The sequence below is a fragment of the Hemibagrus wyckioides genome, linkage group LG07, assembly GCF_019097595.1.
Source record: "Hemibagrus wyckioides isolate EC202008001 linkage group LG07, SWU_Hwy_1.0, whole genome shotgun sequence".
Taxonomy (NCBI): Eukaryota; Metazoa; Chordata; class Actinopteri; order Siluriformes; family Bagridae; genus Hemibagrus; species Hemibagrus wyckioides.
In genome coordinates, this window is record NC_080716.1 from 12,573,519 (window position 1) to 12,592,780 (window position 19,262).

The window sequence follows — 19,262 nt, forward strand, 5'->3', positions numbered from 1 at the left end:
GGCCCCATCATAGTACAGAAACTGCACTAGTTAAAATCACAAATGACTTGCTTTTAGCTTCGGACCAAGGCTGCATCTCGATTTTAGTCCTGCTTGATCTTAGTGCTGCATTCGACACTATAGATCATAATATTCTCATAGATCGCTTACAAAATCACATAGGCATGCAGGGACAGGCATTGAAATGGTTTAGATCCTACCTGTCTGATCGATACCACTTTGTAGATTTAAATGGAGAACTGTCCAGTGTAGTGCCAGTGAAATACGGGGTCCCACAAGGGTCAGTTTTAGGACCTCTGCTTTTCTCGGTATACATGCTTCCATTGGGTGACATCATTAGAAGGCATGGGATTAGTTTCCATTGTTATACCAATGATACCCAGTTATATGTTTCATCAAAACCAGATGAAATATCTAATTTGTCTAGACTAACTGAATGTGTTAAAAATATTAGAGATTGGATGACCGACCATTTTCTATTACTAAATTCTGATAAGACAGAGATATTACTTATTGGCCCAAAAACCAGTACACAGAAGCTCTCGCAATTCAGCTTGCATCTAGAAGAATGTACTGTTACTACTAGCTCGACAGTGAAAGACCTGGGCGTAATATTAGACAGCAACTTATCCTTTGAAAATCATATATCCAATATCACAAAAACAGCCTTCTTCCATCTTAGAAATATTGCCAAGCTTAGGAACATTTTATCTGTATCTGATGCAGAAAAACTAGTTCATGCATTCATGACCTCCAGACTGGACTATTGTAATGCATTACTAGGTGGTTGTCCTGCATCTTCAATAAACAAGCTACAGTTAGTCCAGAATGCAGCCGCCAGAGTTCTTACCAGATCAAGAAAATTTGATCATATAACCCCAATATTATCATCCCTGCACTGGCTACCTGTTAAGTTTAGAATTGACTATAAATTAGCTATACTTATGTACAAGGCTCTAATTGGGTTAGCTCCCACCTATCTCTCCAGTCTTCTAACATGTTACAATCCACCACGCTCTTTAAGATCGCAAAATTCTGGACTTCTAGTAGTTCCCAGAATATCAAAGTCCACAAAAGGGGGTAGAGCGTTTTTGTATTTAGCTCCTAAACTTTGGAATAGTCTTCCTGACAGTGTTCGGGGCTCAGACACAGTCTCCCAGTTTCAATGTAGACTAAAGACTTATCTCTTCAGCCTGGCATATATTTAACACATCCCATAACCTTGTGCTCCAGTGCATCTGATTAAATGCACATTCATCTAGTACTGCTAATATTATGAACAGCAGCTATGCTAATGCTGTTCCATTGTTTCCCTTCTTCTACCCATCCCAAGGCATACAGAGACTGTACCGGCTCCAGTGGCATCCGGAGATGGACCAGCTCCAGCCGGGTTCTGCTTTGTGAGGATTGGGGTATTCAAAGCAGCGCTGTGGACAACAACCTTCTTATTGATTTACATAACATTCTACACATGCTGTATCTGCATCACACAATTGTCACCCAAATGAGGATGGGTTCCCTTTTGAGTCTGGTTCCTCTCAAGGTTTCTCCCTCTTACCATCTAAGGGAGTTTTTCCTTGCCACAGTCGCCTCAGTCACCTCAGGCTTGCTCACTTGGGATAACATCTAGGACTGTTTGTCTGCTTATATGTTTGTTGTTTTCTTATGTTGTTTCTCATGTAAAGCTGCTTTGAGACAATGCTCTTTGTTAAAAGTGCTATACAAAAATAAATTGAATTGAATTGAATTGAATTGAATTGAATTGAATTGAATTGAATTGAATTGAATTGAATTGAATTGAATTGAATTGAATCGAATCGAATCGAATCGAATCAAATCGAATCGAATTGAATAAAGGTGTCCAAAAAGAACCTGGTATTCTAAAAAGAAAATGGGAGGAACTTTCCCAGCAAAGAGGGTTGGTTTGAATATTACAAAAAGATAAGAGAAAAAGAATAAAAATCTATCTGCATTCATCCAGTCTTGCTCAAACTGAGCTGTTGGGTCAGTGTGGGGTTGGAGTCAGATAATAGCAAAGTGTTAAAGAGTTAGCGTTAGATAGAGTATTCGCATTAGGCACAATAGATATTTCTATAATAGATAGATAGATAGATAGATAGATAGATAGATAGATAGATAGATAGATAGATAGATAGATAGATAGATAGATAGATAGATAGATAGATAGATAGAGAGTGAACTTTGTTTTTGTGAGTGTTGTAACATTTTTTTTATTTTTACAGGAGAACAGAGCTCGTGCTGTGGCATCACAGAATCGCATGTTACGCCCTGGACGCTGTATATAAACAAGGCTTCGCAGCGGACTCCACACATTATATGACTTTACTCTTGTGGTTATTTTTGTTCAAACACACCCTGAAGAAGCCCTACTCACTTTAGCTCATTTTGCTATGTGTGTGAATGAAGTGATGGTATAAACCATGAGAGCTAACATAAGATAAACTTCATGACATATCAGAGCTAAATGAAATCATGGAGATTTCATCGAGTTTTTCGTAAAAATATAAGGTTGAGAGTAAATGCTAACAGACAGCTAACAAACGGCAGCTCAATCAGTCGTGGCTCAAAGGTTTTAAAGCTTTTCTTGACAACAGTAAAGTCAATATATTTCTGCAAATTACACTCACTATCCACTTTATTAGGAACACCTTCTCACCTGCTCATATATACAGACCTCACACTGTTCTGATTGCTGGGACAAACCCAGTTTTATATCTGTGTCAAACTCCCAAAACCCAGACCAATCCATCCCCAAGATTACTGGGTGGGAAAGGTGATGACTAACAAACACCTTTATTCTACATCACAACCTTCACTGAGCTGCTTCCTCCTGGCTTTTGGCACCAGTGTGTGAAATGTTTGGGGATTAAGTAAGATGAGGAAATATACAGAATAAAATCGTGATTGTTCTTCTCACCTGTACAATTAAATTGGTAAGTGTGATGTACTTGTGCATTTCTTGTGGGTGTCAGACAGCAGTAATGGGCTAATAACACGATCAAGGCACACAATCAACCCTGAACAATCTTTCTACATTAGTAATATTGCAGTGAAATACATTTATGACACTGAAAAGATTAAAATTTCATTTAATTTTTTCAGGGGAAATTTCACTCGATATTTTGAACCCTATATTTCTTATAATAAAATATATTGATATTGTTAGTGGTCTGATTTGCTGTCATTACAAACTAAATGTATTAAAATTTCTTTGTGTCAAGATAGTCTTGGGCACGGGTATAAGGACATGACACGTTTTTTGGAAAAAATCAACAAGAATAAAAAAGATGTGAGAGATAATATTAAATAGCAGACTAGACTGATTTATTCCTGCTAGTCAGCTCATTTACTTACAACTCACCACCTTAAAACTACTGCAAAATATTGTATATCTTGGAGCATGCGCACATACACACACACACGCACACAATTTAGTTGAACAAATATTACCCATATTTATTAGTTAAATGGTATTTTGTTTAGTAGACTGCAATTTTATCATATACATGCACTGTACACTTTATTAGGAACAACTTGTACATTCATTCTGTTACATAATCAGCCAATTGTGTGGCAGCATTGCAATGCAAACAGTTATGCAGATACAAGACAAAAGCTTCAGTTACTGTTCACTTCAAACATCAGAAAGAAGAAAAAGTGAACCATGAGACTTTGATGGTGGTATGGATGTTGGTCCCAGACAGGTTTATTTGATTATTTCATAAACTATTTATTTCACACACAACAAACAGGGGACTGGGATTTTCAACAAGTACATGTGGGTGTGATGGTCAGGTGTAAAGAAACTTTTGGCAATATACTGATTATTGATCCAGTGTTATTATTGTTATTAATGGTTAATCTGCCAATGGGACACTACAGATTAAACCAATTTGACATTTGCAACATGAAACTCCATGTAAACTCAAATCTTCTCAAAAATTTCTTTCTTTCTATCTTTAGGTTAAAAACCTGTTGAACTGCTGTGACAATTGAATTTCCCCACTGTGAGATCAATAAAGTTTTATCTTATCTTAAAAAAAGCTTTGCTGACTTTACAAGACTGATCCCTATAAGAGGAGATGGAAATTTAATAGAGGCGGGAGCAATAGGTCTTTTCAGTGTGGTTTTATCAGTTATTGTGTATTATCTTCCCAAGTCTGTGGATATTGTGTATAGGTTAGGTCCACAGGCTGATGAGAAATGCTCCTGGGGAATAATTGTACAATGTACTTCACACACTCATGCCAGTATATCACTTGGAAAAAAGGAAGATTTCAGTCAGGGAACCAAAGATGCTTGGCTGGCCACATGTCAGAAAAGAGGGGAAGACAGCTGGGCTAGATACCTTGTGTTGATCAATAGTAAAAAGTTTATGGTTATCGATTTGTAGACTCTGCTGTCTACATTTTAAATGTAGGATTAAATTCTCCAAAAATGTTTTTTCCTGCATTTATTGCATAGCTGTTTTTGAATTGCAACGCTCCTGTCATCAATTGGTGATTATTTCTTTGTGTGGAGCTGGAATTGTTTTCTTTCGAATTAGCAAAAAGGTGAAAATGTGCTTTCTCTCAGTGTCAAGGGGCTTTAACACATTACACTTCATGTAAATGAAAGGCACTTGATTGTTTGCAGAGGTGCACAAAAGCAGATTTCTTTTTCATTGCTGCAATTCTGCTCCTTGATTTAAATAGCATGTCATGTGCCATCATATACAGTGATGTGTTCAGCAGGAAAGGACATATACATCTGATTAAACATGGCTGCCTTGGACAATTTACAATTTTTAGTTTCCTATTTCCTTGTGTAGACCACCACCCGACACATAGAGTTACATTCATGCACATGCAGAATGCATGCATCATACATTTCCATTTTGCAGTATGTTTGAGTTCTAACCACAGACTTGGCATTCCTTCATTAACACTAGTAGGCTTGGTGCATGTCTGTAATCAAGTCTGTCTTACATGCATGTACGCAGATGCTGTTTACAGTGACTAACAAAATCAGAGTCGTTGAGATAAATTCAGTGTTGAACACGCTTATGGATTTTATTTTAAATGTGAGGCCTGCAAGAAAAAATGTATTTCACATTTCATCACATAAAGCACATAAAGTGTAAACAACATGATTAAGGAACAAGGATGAGCATACAGACATCCCTGATTGTAGTGCACAAAAATATACAGTATGTGGGAATGAGAAAAGATTTAAAAGATTTAAAAAAATCTATCATAGCCCTGCTGTTATCCATTACGAATCCTTCAGTGCTACATAGGCTTTAAGAATACAAACAGCCCACAGAGTCTCTACACAAAACACAGTCTCTAATGGTATAAAATGAAGTGTACTTACTAACCCACACCACAAATGTCACAACAGCTACACTGTTAAGATTTAAACCCTTCTAATGCAAGTAGAAAAGATGATGTTAACAGTTCTGGCCAGTAGATGCAGATATGCTTTATGACCATCAAGGCTAGTTAATAGCAAAAGCTACTTGAGTACAGCATGTGGGATTTTGGGTTCCATATTGCTCTCTCATTGATACTTTTCCTATTGAGGAGCTACACACCCAAATGCTTCTGCCAACAAAAAAAAAGTACTTCAACCCATACTGCAATCTTTCCTAAATCAGTTTCAAAGCAGCAGTAGTCAGTACCTGATGTAAAAGTGACATTCAGTTTCCTATTTTGTTTCGATTCATTATAATTAACCCACGCCTAAAACAAGCATAAAACGTCAATGCTCAATATTTATCATGTTACACTTAAAGTATTGAACTGTGTTTCCCTTCACGGTAATGTAAAGCTATTGTAGAGTAGGTTACTTTAAGGCTATGGGTCTCCGTAGGTCACACTTCTCCATCGTCCATTCGCGCTAACTGCCTCTCGAGCACGTCAATCCTGTGACCCTGAGCTAACACAAGAGCACGAAGGGCACGGATTTCAGTCAAAATTTCAGCCAGCTGGTTATCCTGAGGAGAGAAACCAATGAATTATTAGAAAAAGAGATAGAGATAGAAAATGATTTCAATTAATACCAAAAGAATCGAACACCATCTTGGTTCCTTCATTAGATTCCAGTGCGATTTTAATGCATAGCTACTGACAACAGTGACTAATGATGATATCGGTTGTGTTTTTACCTCTTTCCGTGTTCTCTCTGTCCCTCCTTCAACCTCTTTCCTACTTTGCACTTGCTGTGTCCTCTCACTCTCTGTCTGTCTGCCTGTAGCATTTGTGCTGAGAGCTGTAGTGTTGCTACTGATGTTAGTAGCTGAGTTGCTCTGAGGTAGTAGCTTAGGTCTTCCGCGGAGAGTGTTATATTTGGAGGCAGGAACGTTGTAGCCTCCGCTCATAGAAACTAAGATTGGAGGAGCGTCCTGCCCTGCAATCCAGTCTTCAGCCAGTAAAGCGGGCTCTAAGCCAGCTGTGTCTGGATACAGGTCCCCCTGGAACAGGTCTGACTGCGGGACATTTACACAACATGTAAATTCTTTCCTAATACTTTATACGTGTAATATATCTGTTCCTAATATTACAAAAAACAGCATTTGCATAAAAACTGCCTACAGGGCGTACCTTTCTTGGCACAGTCATGGAAATGGGCTCAACTTTCCTCTCATGGAGTTTATAGAACCTGAATGAAATAAAAGGAAAAGCACACAATGATAGAATGCTCTAAATGTGTGAAAGATATTTTACCTGTCGAAAAAAGTCACTGATTCTATAGTACACTTAGTAAAGGTATTTTTACCTGGCAATCTCACACTTATTAACATCCACGCCTCTCTTGCTGAGGAAACCAGCTCCTCTCTGAGGCTCCTTGCTACTGTAGAGACTGAGAAAATGGATGTAAGGAGACTCGTTGGTTACCTCAAAGTACCGAATAGTGCTGTCACCCTGTGAGAGAGATTATTGGAAATGAATAAGTCTTTTGGGAGACTGCGGAGCTCATTAAATATTAGCACAAGAATCTGTTGATAAAGTTCCAATAAAGGCTGTAATCTGACCCACAAATTGAAAGACTAGGAAAAAGTGGCAGTCTCTGTAAGGGCACTCTAGTGTTGTGAGGTGACAATGATATCCACATTTGATTCATTATTTGTGCATTTGTAATGTATGTTTCAGACAATACCAAATTCACACATCTAAGAAGATTTGGTGATGTGTAATTATTAACTGTCTAACAAAAAGGTTTTTTTTCATGTGTGGCTAACCACGAGTTTGACACCCTAGGTAGAAATGATGCAGCATTTTGGCCTCCACACACACCCAGACACAGACAGACACACACACACACACTCAGGCACACACACACATGTACACACATGCACACACACTGTGTTGTTATTACATTTGCATTGTCGTTGTGTGGTGCTTTGTGTAGAGGGGTTAGCAACAAAACATGGCACTTGGCAAGTACCAAGTGAAATCTCATGTTGTCGTGTTGGGTAAAAGTGATAGTGTACTTGGATAGGTTTACCTTTCCACACAGATAGATCATGTTGGTATCTGGGTCATAGAAGGGAAGGAGAACTCCATTACTGGCGTCTATTTCCTGAACTGCCATTGGCTCTGAGAGATCTTTCTAATAATTATATTCACAAACAAACACAGAACAAAAGTTACTCAGTTAAAAACATACATTTGGGAGTGTGTTTGAAAAAGTACTCTGATAAAAATGATATAAGCTTTTGTGATAAGTAGTGGAAACTAGACTAATCTTGTCTAAACTTGACTAATATTGCTAGGTAGCTAACATGAGAGAACTGGTCAAGCTTGCTAGCTAATGTTAAATAATAAATCCAAATAACAGTTACATTAACATTAGAGAAAAAAAGCTAGCAAGATGTTTGGAATCCCCAAAGCTTGCTAGTTAGTGTTATATAAAATATTTTAAAGCTACTAGGTTGTTAGAGAAATCCTAAAGCTAGCTAGCCATGAAATCACATTGTATCACAAACAATAGTTAGCTAGGGTGTGAAAATACTTGATTGTGAAAGTAACTAGCTGGCTTTTCTGATTAACTCAGAAAGAAGGGGTTTCAAATAGTTTAAAAGTAGTCATATTTGTTATTTTTGTGAAATGCTTATTTCATAATCTAACATATATAACATTATATTGAGTACTATACTGTAAATGCCGTACTGTAAACGATTTGAGACTCATCATATCATGTGGAAGTGTGGTCAAGATAATAATTTAATTATTATAATAATAATAAAATAAAATAATGTATTTTTTTCTTCTACTATGGTGGCAATGTTTGTCTCACCGTATCCCATAAGGCCAGCTGTCTCTCACTCATGCGGCTAAAGCCAGTTGTCAGGATTTTTCCATCAGTCAGGAAGACACCTCTCATTGGCCTAGTGCCCTCATGGGCCTTGTCCCGTATCTGAGGGAAATGGCAGGATCAGAAACAGTTCAGGCTATTCAGACATACATTACACTGATAGGAGTCTGTAAACAATGGCCAAGGCTTAAGATGTCAATTTTACTTTATCTGACTAAAGAGAAAGGAAGTCTAGAGTTACCCACTATTATAATCAGCTGAATGTCTGCTTAAGTTAAACTATATTTCCAAAAGCTTTGGGACTTCTGCCTTTACATGCACATGAATGTAATATGGAGTTGGCCTGCCATTTGCAGCCATAACAGCTTCAAATCTTTTGGGAAGGCTTTCCACAAGGTTTAGGAATGTGTTTATGAGATTTTTGACCATTCCTCTAGAAGCACATTTCTGAGGTTAGGCACTAATGTTGGATGAAAAGGCCTGGCTCACAGTCTCCGCTCTAATTCATCCCAAAGATGTTCTATCTGGTTGACACATGTTGGACCAGGAAAGGGTCATCTCCAAACTGTTCCCACAAAGTTGGGAGCATGAAATTGTCCAAAATGTCTTGGTATGCTGAAGCATTAAGAAGCATTCCTTTCACTGGAACTAAGGGGCCTGAGCCCAACCCATGAAAAACTGCACCTGAATTCAATGATTTGGAGGGGTGTCCCAAAACTTTTGGCAATATTAGTGTATATCCATGATTGTATTATGAAAATGACTCTTTTGTGTGGTTAAACACTGAAATACACTCATCTAAATATACACAGCAAGAACTAATATTCTTTTAAAGATATAAGAGGTAGCTGTGTTAATCCTTTGGAAGGCAGGTACAAGTTTACTGCTGTCTTTATCTCAATACTAAATAACCCTGATTTTCCACCAGGAATGATGGATGATAGTTTCATATTTCATATTGACAATAATCTAATGACATTTCAGCAGGTTGTAGATACATATGAACTCTCAGAAGAAGAATTTTTCATATTTGTACAAATTCGGCACAATGCAGAGTAAATGGATTAATCCTGAGAAGATCCTGAGATCCTGAGTAAGGATTTAGAGTTCCTTAGAATTTTAAATCATTTTTATTCATCGATAAATCATTATTACTGGATCTGCCCAGCAGCCAAATGACCTATACAGCTAACAATAGGTTATTTAACATTATGACCTTTGCTGCTAACAACAGGCTCCTTCTGTGCATGATTCCTTCTGTGCAAAAAGTATTAATAGAGCTTGTACCACCTGAATTCCTTATCTTCCTCCGTATCTTGAACTTTAATACTGAAAAGTATGGAAACCATGTCTCAGATCTCATATTGTGTGGATTTCAATGAGTGGAACGATGTATGTCACCGCTTAAGCTAGTGTGAAGTTTGTTTTGCATTTTGCAATTTTCTTGCTAAAAAATGCATTTTCCTGTTTAAAAAGTGACAAGGTTATAGTAAAGAATTAGCAAATATACAAAATGCAGTTCACTACCATCATGTTAATCTATGCTAAAATGTTAACTACATGAAATTACATACTAAGTACATTCTAATTACATCGTTTTTTATTTGTTACTTTGTTTTAGTTTTACTGAAAAATCTGCAGGAATTGTATGATGCAGTCATATCAACATGGACTAGAATCTCAAAGGAATGTTTCCTACATGGTGTGGAATCCATTACATGAAAAATTAAGGCTGTTCTAGGTGTAAAGGGAGGCCCTACCCAGTATTAGAATAGTGTTCCTAATAAAGTGCTCAGTGAGTGTCCATTTCCAAAAGCTATTAATATTTGAAGTTATTTATCTGAACTATTCATACGTTGTTGTGGAAGGCAATGAACCTATGTTTAAAGTGTCTTCATTTTTAAGAGACTCAAATATTTATAAATGTAATATCAGTGGGACACAAATGGTGCTATGGAATCACCCACACAGGTGTAGAGAATAGTTTCTGAGCTAAGAATATTACTACTGATTTTTGTCTGTAAGGTAAATGGCCAGTAATCGAACAATACATGATCCATCTGTTGTTAGACACTACCGGTTTGGGTCTCCAAGACTGACCTTAAGGACAGTTCCCCGTCGGGGGTCAATAACACGCAGGGCTTTGTCTTTGCAGGTGGTACAGATCAAACTGCCCTCTCTGTTCCAGCTCACACTGTAGATCTGATCCGGATGCACATCACTCAGCTCGTACACCAGCTCACCCGTGCCAACATCCCATATGCACAATACATTATCACAACCTGAAACAAAGACCCAAGTGAGAATGTCAAAATAAATAAAGTGAAAGTAGACCTTTTGTCGCATACGTGTAGCAAGAAAGTTCAAAGCATGACTGCAAGAATTTACAATTCCAGCATTTGCATGCTAATGCAAACTAGTTGCAGGAGTGTCTTCTGTGTGCTGTTTATCTTACACCACCTGCCCAGACAGACTCCCCGGAATAGATTTCAAATCAAAAAAGGATAAAATTGACCAAATGCACAAAACCTAAATGATTTGCTGATACTGCACATGTTTAAGTTTAAGATTAAAATTAAGGATTTTTTTTTAGAATGATCTACACAGCAAATAGTTGACTTTAATACCAAGTGAAAACACACAATATAATACAAGCCACAATACTATACTACTACATATAAGTAACTCTTAATATAAAACCATAAAACCTGTTCCAAAATTAAAATAAGCGGACCAGATGATCCGGTGTGCTGACCTCGAACAGAGAACAGCCGAAAGAACAACAACAAAACAATATTAACAACAACAATATATAAATAAAATAAAATAAAATTAGTATTTTATTGTACAATAATCCCCTCTGATTATTGTGTCTTTTTTTGTCTTTTAGGCTTTTGCACAGTAATAGTTTTGCAAAATTAAAAAAATGTTCAAAAAACAAAAACAAAACAAAACAGTTGTGAAACTAGTTATGCGTTTACCTGCTTAGTTATATTACAAATTACATTTAACATTTTACACTAGGCTAACTAACCCAGACTAGAATAAGAACGGCCTTTGACCTTTAAAAAAGGAGAGCCAAAATGAGAGTCCAGATTATCCAAATTATGCATCTGAAGCAGGCACAATGCAAAATCATCCAAACAACGAGATTACCTGCAGTTAGTAAGATGTTAAGTGCTGTAGGGTGCCAGGCCAAAATGCCCACTCTTTTACTGTGGCCCTCTAGAGTTACTGTAGCCTCAGTCATTGGTACTGTGAGCCCGCCTTCAGGAATGTGCCATATCTACCATCAGTGTAACAGAAGACCTCTTTCAGCACACTTTCACACAACAAATAAAAGAAACAAGAACCTTCCATGCACAGTTTTGTTAAATACATTCTAAAACAAACATGTAACCAGAAATGATAATTAGGCATCTTTACTTATAACTCCTCAGTAGTACTGTACAAACAAGCAAAGTCCGGGGTTAGGGTTAGGGTTCAGCCAAGCACAGCTTGTCATGTTGACAGAATCACATTCAAAACCTTTCTTGATTAGCTAGCTGGATGCAGAGTTTAGGAATGGGTAAAACTCGGCTTATGAAAGTGAATACTGTAGCATAACATTATCAGTATGATGATTTCAGGTTTGTGTATCACAATAGGTACAGTAGGTCTGCGTGGAAACCCAACAGATTGTGTCAAAATGTATTATCATTTTAATATTAATCTTTAATTGTATGATTTTACCAAAATTCTACAATTTACATTTTTTTGTTATATTATGTCTTATAACATAATGTTATAAATATAAAAGCATAAATACTTGTGTATTATCAGCATAATAATATTTATAATATATATATATATATATATATAATATTTATAATATATATATATATATATATATAATGCCTTGAATGCAAAAGCATTCATACCCTTGAGCTTTTCCACATTTTGCCACAAGCATAAATGTTTGTATTGGGATTTTATTTGATAGACCAAAACAAAGTGGCACTTAATTCTGAAGTGAAAGGACAATGATAAATGTTTTTACAAATAAAAAGCTGAAAACTCTTGCGTGCATTTGTATTTAGCCCCCTTTAACTCTGATGCCCCTAACTAAAATCCAGTGGATCCAATTTCCTTCAGAAGTCAACTTATTAGTAAACAGAGTCTGTGTGTAATCTCAGTATAAATGCAGCTGTTCTGTGAAGCCCTCAGAGGTTTGTTAGAGAACATTAGTGAACAAACAGCATTATGAATCCCAAGGAACACACCAGACAGGTCAGAGATAAAGTTGTGGAAAAGTTTAAAACAGGTTAGGTTGTAAAATATATCCCAAGCTTTGAACATCTCAAGGAGCACTGTTCAATCCATCATCCGAAAATGGAAAGAGTATGGCAAAACTGCAAACCTACCAAGACATGGCCATCCACCTAAACCGACAGGCCAGGCAAGGAATGCATTAATCAGAGAAGCAGCCAAGAGGCCCATGGTAACTCTGGAGGAGCTGCAGAGATATACCGCTCAGGTGGGAGAATCTGTCCACAGGACAACTATTAGTCGTGCACTCCACAAATCTGGCCTTTATGAAGGGTGGCAAGAAGAAAGCCATTTTTGAAAGAAAGCCATAAGAAGTCTTGCAGTTTGCAACAAGCCTTGTGGGGAACACATGAGGAAGAAGGTGCTCTGGTCAGATGAGATCAAAATGTAACTTTTTGGCCTAAATGCAATACACAATGTCACGGAAAATTAACACTGCACATCACCCTGAATACACCATCATGGTGGCGGTAGTATCATGTTGTGGGGAGGATGCTTTTCTTCACAAAAGACAGGGAAGCTGGTCAGAGTTGATGGAAAGATGGATGAAAAGATGGCAATCTTAGAAGAAAACCTGTTAGAGTCTGCAAAAGACTTGAGACTGAGGCGAAGGTTCACCTTCCAGCAGGACAACGATCCTAAACATACAGCCAGAGCTACAGCTGAATGGTTTAGATCAAAGGATGTTCATGTGTTAGAACTGCAGCTCTACAAAGTATTGACTTAGGGGGGCTGAATACAAATGCATGCCACACTTTTCAGATATTTATTTGTAAAAAAATTTTTTTTATCATTTTCCTTCCACTTTAGAATTATGATGTTCCGCTGTGTGTTGGTCTATAACATAAAATCCCAATAAAATACAATTAGGTTTGTGGTTGTAATGTGACAAAATATGGAAAAGTTCAAGGGTATATATATATATATATATATATATATATATACCCATAATGACACCAAACCTTGTTCACATGGAGCATATACCTTTACTGTGCAGTCTTCTGAAGCACTGGCAATTATGTTGTCATCATGTGGGCACCACTGGATATCAAGCACAGGAGCAGCATGGCCACACACCCCGGGAGTGGACTGGTCCACTCTACCGGTCTAGAGAAAGAATGCACAGTATAAATGAATCATTAACTCATCTCTATTTTGCTTTCGGTTGATATTGTAAGAAAGGTATTGGCTAGCCATCAGTTGGTTACTGTTAATTAAAACTGTGACAGAACTCATTCTAATAAATTTATTTTATAGATTTATATTTTGTTACCTTTGTGAGTGGAAATACAAGAAAGGCTCCGCCCCCTCCGGCCTCAGTAATAACAGCAATGAACTTTGGATTGGCTACACAGAGCTGCCCATCCCATGTCACACGGGTAACTCTGATGTCATCCAGACACTGCTCCGCCTTCCATGCCTGGGCGAATACATGTCGGAACTTACTTTGCCTAACCACACCCCTCCTGAAGGACATGACTGAGAAGAACAAACAACAAAGCAATTTGAAGCATTTATTCTCCAACAAATGTCTAATGACCAGTGAATGTTATAATTCTGCATGATATATCATGCACACTGCAAATCATCCTAACTGGCAATAAATGCATAACATCTCGATCATTACTGTGGTCACTATAAAAGCTAGGAAGTACAAGCCTGTTGAAAGAGTTTGTTTAAGTGCTGTGTTGACAGCAATCCATGGAGACTAACAACATATCCATTAGAGGAAGATAATGCTTTGACTGAGGTAATGGGTTCCAAATGAGCTAATATCATACTAGTAAAACTGAGAACCCCTTCCTCCTCTAAAATGAAACCTGAGAAGTCTGAAACCTATTATGTGACTACAACTCAGACAGGCATACATCTGACCATGATTAACAAATGTGAAATATTTCATATATGATTTTAGCCATCTTGGCTTTTTAGTGATCAAAAAGCAACAATATATAACTCACACATCTGCTATCTGTAGCATAAATGCAAACCCTCAACTGAGGTTCTCATATAACGTCCTGTTCTATAAAGCAAACACAATGCATCACCCAATAGCCTGATAAAAAACCATTTATCTAATCTGGACTTCACTGACTATCCTGTGTACTGTAAAACTGAATATGTGCGTACAGATAGTGAGCAAGCCAGATATCAGATATGATTAAGATGTAGAACCATCATTTGAATATGGTCCATCTTGGATGTGAAAACAAAATCCGATCTAAACTGTTTACAAATGCACCAGAAATGAGCCAATGGTTCTAACCGCTTCTGTAATATGTTTATAATGCTTATTCGCGGGTGTCAACACATATAGACGTATTGCACAGATGATTATGTGTGAAAATATAATCGGTTCGCGCAGTAATTGCGCTGCCATGATGTTCAAGACTCCATATTTAACCACACCTTAATTTGTTTCATCACATTTTATTGGCTATCAGTTGCTATGGCGAGAAATTGACTTCACTAATCGGAATTTATTTCTGTTTAAAAGCCAGCTATAAATAGACACTGAACTCAGCAGTAGCGAGGTAATAGCTGATGAAGTATGGAAGAAACAAAAGAAGCCAAGAGATGTCTGTTCCCCTTATTACTCAAGGGAAAAAAACTCTACTTTTTGTTTTTAAAGCATCGCTTCTACTACTGTCTGGCGTCCACACAAAACGCTCGTGCACTTTTTCATTAGAATTATACAGATCACGCGGAGATTTTATTTGCCTATATTTCCTTCATCTACCTTCCTTCCATTCATCTTGTAGGGAGCCTTTAAATAATATATAATTTATGGCAAATGCATGAACAAAAACTGTATCAACACTGCTGCGGAAAATAACAGAGGCCTAATTAACAATTATCACGCGCTCGCGGGCGCCTAACAAAATACATGGAATGCGCGTGCGATACACAAGCTATAAAGAGACTATTAGAGTTACTGTACCTTGGTTTAGGTTTGCAGGAAATAAAACAGTACAGGCTGACAGAGAAAAGGCAATAGACAATACTCTGACACACACACACACAGTGAACAAATGCTTTCAGTCCGTCGTTAGTATAGTTTTGCATAACCGGGTGGAAAATTTCTGCATGCTCAGCCTAAGAGAGTCACTAATCCATTCAGGGGAAAAAATGTTAAAATTATTTTATTTTAGAGTAATGTCGTATGTGTAATCGTATATCTTACATGAAGACCGGGTTAAAAAAATAATGAATAGCTTAGAGGTTGCGCACGAGCGGCCATCCTAAATGCTTAGAATGAAGTGTCCCGGTATGTAGCATCAAATGACATGGAGATAACACGGTCACCTGGAAGACGCCTGTTTACGCAGTAAAATCAAATTTTCCATACATACATATATATATATATAGTACCACATTCGCTATCAGAAGATACAAATTTAAAGAAATAATGCACTGGGTGGACATTAATGATATGATTTATTGCGCTACCTACCTACAGCAGTCTAATCGCAGCCGGAGCGGGAGGGAATTGTCTCCGTCACAGATCGCGCACTGCCCTCCTATATAGTATAGTATGGATATATGTTAGTTACTGCACTGTATACGTACTACATAGTAGGGAAGTATGCACAGCCTTTGTGCCAAACAACATTTCCTGTTCCAAGCGCGTCATGGCTTCAGTATTCACAATGGGCGCAATGTTTACTCGGATAATAAAAGAAACGTGTACACGTTGTTCATTTGTCGTGTGCTTCTCAAGTAAAGCAGATGGTTATTTATCTTACTGACAAAATGTGGGTAGAAGCACACATACAGAACCAGGCACCTGAGGGTTCATATTTCATGGTAGAATTCAGAATAAAAGTCCCGCATCGCTCAGAAAAGGTGCGCTCTTTTACAACTGAAGTGCGCACCCTGTCTCCTGCACTTGACATACACCGACTAAGCATAACATTATGACGACCTGCCTAGTATTGTGCAAACAAAACAGCCCTGACCCATCATGCACCGTGTATTCTGACACCTTTCTATCAGAACCAGCATTAACTTCTTCAGCAATTTGAGCAACAGTAGCTCGTCTGTTTTATGGGATCACACGGGCCAGCCTTCACTCCTCATGTGCATCAATGAGCCTTGGCCACCCATGACCTTGTTGCCTGTTCACCATTCTTCTTTCCTTGGACCACTTTTGATAGACACTGACCACTGCAGACCAGGAACACCCCACAAGAGCTGCAGTTTTGGAGATGCTCTGATCCAGTCGACTAGCCATCACAATTTGGCCCTTTTCAAACTTGTTTAAATCCTTACGGTTGCCCATTTTTCCTGCTTCTAACACATCAACTTTGAGGACAAAATGTTCACCTGCTGCCTAATATATCCCACCCACTAACAGGTGCCATGATGAGGAGATAATCAGTGTTATTCACTTCACCTCTCACTGCTCATAATGTTATAGCTGATCAGTGTATTTCACATAGTCCTGTATTTTGCTTACCTGTGAGCTAAATTGTAGCTTGATTCTCTGCTTAAGTTTGCATGATTTTATTTGGTCTTATACTATTTTGTATTTTTTTTATTCAGTTCAATTCAATTTATTTTGTATAGCACCTTTTACAATGAACATTGTCTCAAAGCAGCTTTACAAAAGAAGAAAAACAGAGAAAGGGGAGGGGGGGAAATGAAAATAAAAAATAACTGAATAACTAGAAATAAGAATAATTATTAAACTATTTTATCCCTATATTATCCCTAATGAGCTAGCCTGTGGCGATGGTGGCAAGGAAAAACTCCCTGGGATGAAAAGGAAGAAACCTTGAGAGGAACCAGGCTCAGAAGGGAACCCATCCTCATTTGGGTGACACTAAACAGTAAATAACATAACTGTAGCTGATTAATGTCCTTTCTACAACAGCAATCAATGGCCCATGAGGAACTATTAGGTCATTGTAGTTTTTAAGGTCATTATAGACACTAATTCTTTGCTGTCACAAGCTGACAGATGAAATGACAGATCTGTGACGGTGTGAAAGTCCCCAAGTAGCTCTGTCAATGGCTGTCTCCGGGTCCACACAGATCCATCCACAGTATCAATGGGCACCACCAAGCGATGAGACTCTGACCAGGGGTAGGGCAGTGGTCACAATGGAAATTGGCAAACACTGGGAGCTCAGGAGTGGGGTGTATAGCTCGACAGAGAAAGACAGAGAGAGAAAGAGAAAGATATTAAGTATGATTCTGATCGTGTGATGTTTAAAGACAATGTAAGATGTGTAAAGTGCAGACAGGGACTCTGGCAAGACTAGCTATGACAGCATAACTAAAAGGGAGAGCCAGAAGGTGACAGACATGAAGGCTTCCCGGGACATAAAGCATCCAACCACTTCACAGTATCCCAGTACACCAAACACTCTATGCCCATGAACCTTCCAGATCTGCTCCTTTACCTAAGAACTATATATTAAAAGCTTGACTAAACAAATATGTCTTCAGCCTAGACTTCGAATCTCGAACACTAATTGGAAGGCTGTTCCATAACTTTGGGGCTTTGAAAGAGAAAGCTCTGCCCCCTGATGTGGCCTTTGCTACTTGAGGTACTACCAAGTAACCAGCACCCTTTGATCGGAGTAGGTGTGGCGGATCATTAAAGACTAAAAGATCGCTCAAGTACTGTGGCGGAGACTGCAAGACTGATGGTGTTTCACACTGACCCATTGCTCCTGTCTCTATTAAATTTCCACCTCCTCTTATAGGGATCAGTCTTGTCAAGTCAGCAAAGGTTTTTTTGGAGTCTACATGGAGTTTCATGTTGCAGTTCTCTAGTTTTTAGTGACACTGATTGTCAAATTGGTTTAATCTGTGGTCAATCCTTGCAAGATTAACATAAATAACACTTTCAAGTGGATCAATAATCATTATATTGCCAAAGGTTTCTTTACACCTGACCATCACACCCACATGTACTTGTTGAAAATCCCAGTCCAATGCTGGTCCCCTGTTTGTTGTGTGTGAAATAAACAGTTTATGAAATACACAAATAAACCTGTCTGGGACCAACATCCATACCACCATCAAAGTCTCATGGTTCACATTTTCACACATTTTACATTTTTCTTCATTCTGATGTTTAAAGTCAACAGTAACTGAAGCTTTGGTCTTGTATCTGCATAGTTGTTTGCATTGCACTGCAGCCACACAATTGGCTGATTATATAAAAGAATGAATGTACTAAGTGTTCCCAATAAAGTGGACAGTGCATGTATATGATAAAATTACAGTCTAACGAACAAGATATCATTTAACCAATAAATATGGGTAATATTTGTTAAACTAACTGAGTCAAAGAGGTTAATAATGCCTATAGTGTGTGTGTGTGTGTCTGTGTGTCTGTGCAGACATTCTCCAAGAAATATTGTGCATGTAAACTAGTTTTAAGTTGGTGAGTTGTAAATAAATGAGTTGAGCAGCAGGAATAAATTAGTCTAGTCCAGTGGTGGCTGGTGCTAAAAAAATTTGTGCAAATAAACTTAAAATCAAACTGTTAGTAATGCAGGCATTAGCCATTTATCAGGTGATTACAGTGAGGGAAAAAATTATTTGATCCCCTGCTGATTTTGTACATTTGCCGACTGACAAAGAAATGATCAGTCTGTAATTTTAATGGTAGGTTTATC

At 37.9% G+C, this 19,262-nt stretch overlaps 1 protein-coding gene across 2 annotated transcripts; it reads right to left on the reverse strand.

Annotated features, from left to right (window-relative positions):
* Nucleotides 1–5,046: 5,046 nt before the first annotated feature.
* On the reverse strand, nucleotides 5,047–16,369 carry coro1b (coronin, actin binding protein, 1B). 2 transcript variants are annotated; one of them, XM_058395790.1, is made up of 11 exons: nucleotides 16,082–16,369; nucleotides 13,901–14,106; nucleotides 13,612–13,734; nucleotides 11,476–11,605; nucleotides 10,420–10,601; nucleotides 8,302–8,421; nucleotides 7,510–7,614; nucleotides 6,781–6,926; nucleotides 6,606–6,663; nucleotides 6,170–6,490; nucleotides 5,047–5,998 (listed from the first exon to the last, which is right to left on the reverse strand). In XM_058395790.1, the coding sequence occupies exons 2-11, from the start codon at nucleotides 14,102–14,104 to the stop codon at nucleotides 5,876–5,878; spliced, it is 1,512 nt and encodes a 503-aa protein (XP_058251773.1). In that variant the 5' UTR covers nucleotides 14,105–14,106; nucleotides 16,082–16,369; the 3' UTR covers nucleotides 5,047–5,875. The 2 variants fall into 2 exon arrangements, with proteins under 2 accessions (XP_058251773.1, XP_058251774.1); XM_058395791.1 differs by lacking the exon at nucleotides 16,082–16,369 and adding an exon at nucleotides 15,569–15,720.
* Nucleotides 16,370–19,262: the final 2,893 nt, after the last annotated feature.

Coding starts and splice junctions, on each gene's coding strand:
- coro1b (XM_058395790.1), bottom strand. CDS start 14,104: ATGTCCTTCAGGAGGGGTGTGGTTAGGCAAAGTAAGTTCCGACATGTA. Junction 11,606..13,611: donor CAGAAGACTGCACAGTAAAG/GTATATGCTCCA, acceptor CACTGATGGTAG/ATATGGCACATTCCTGAAGG. Junction 6,491..6,605: donor CCATGACTGTGCCAAGAAAG/GTACGCCCTGTA, acceptor AATGTCCCGCAG/TCAGACCTGTTCCAGGGGGA.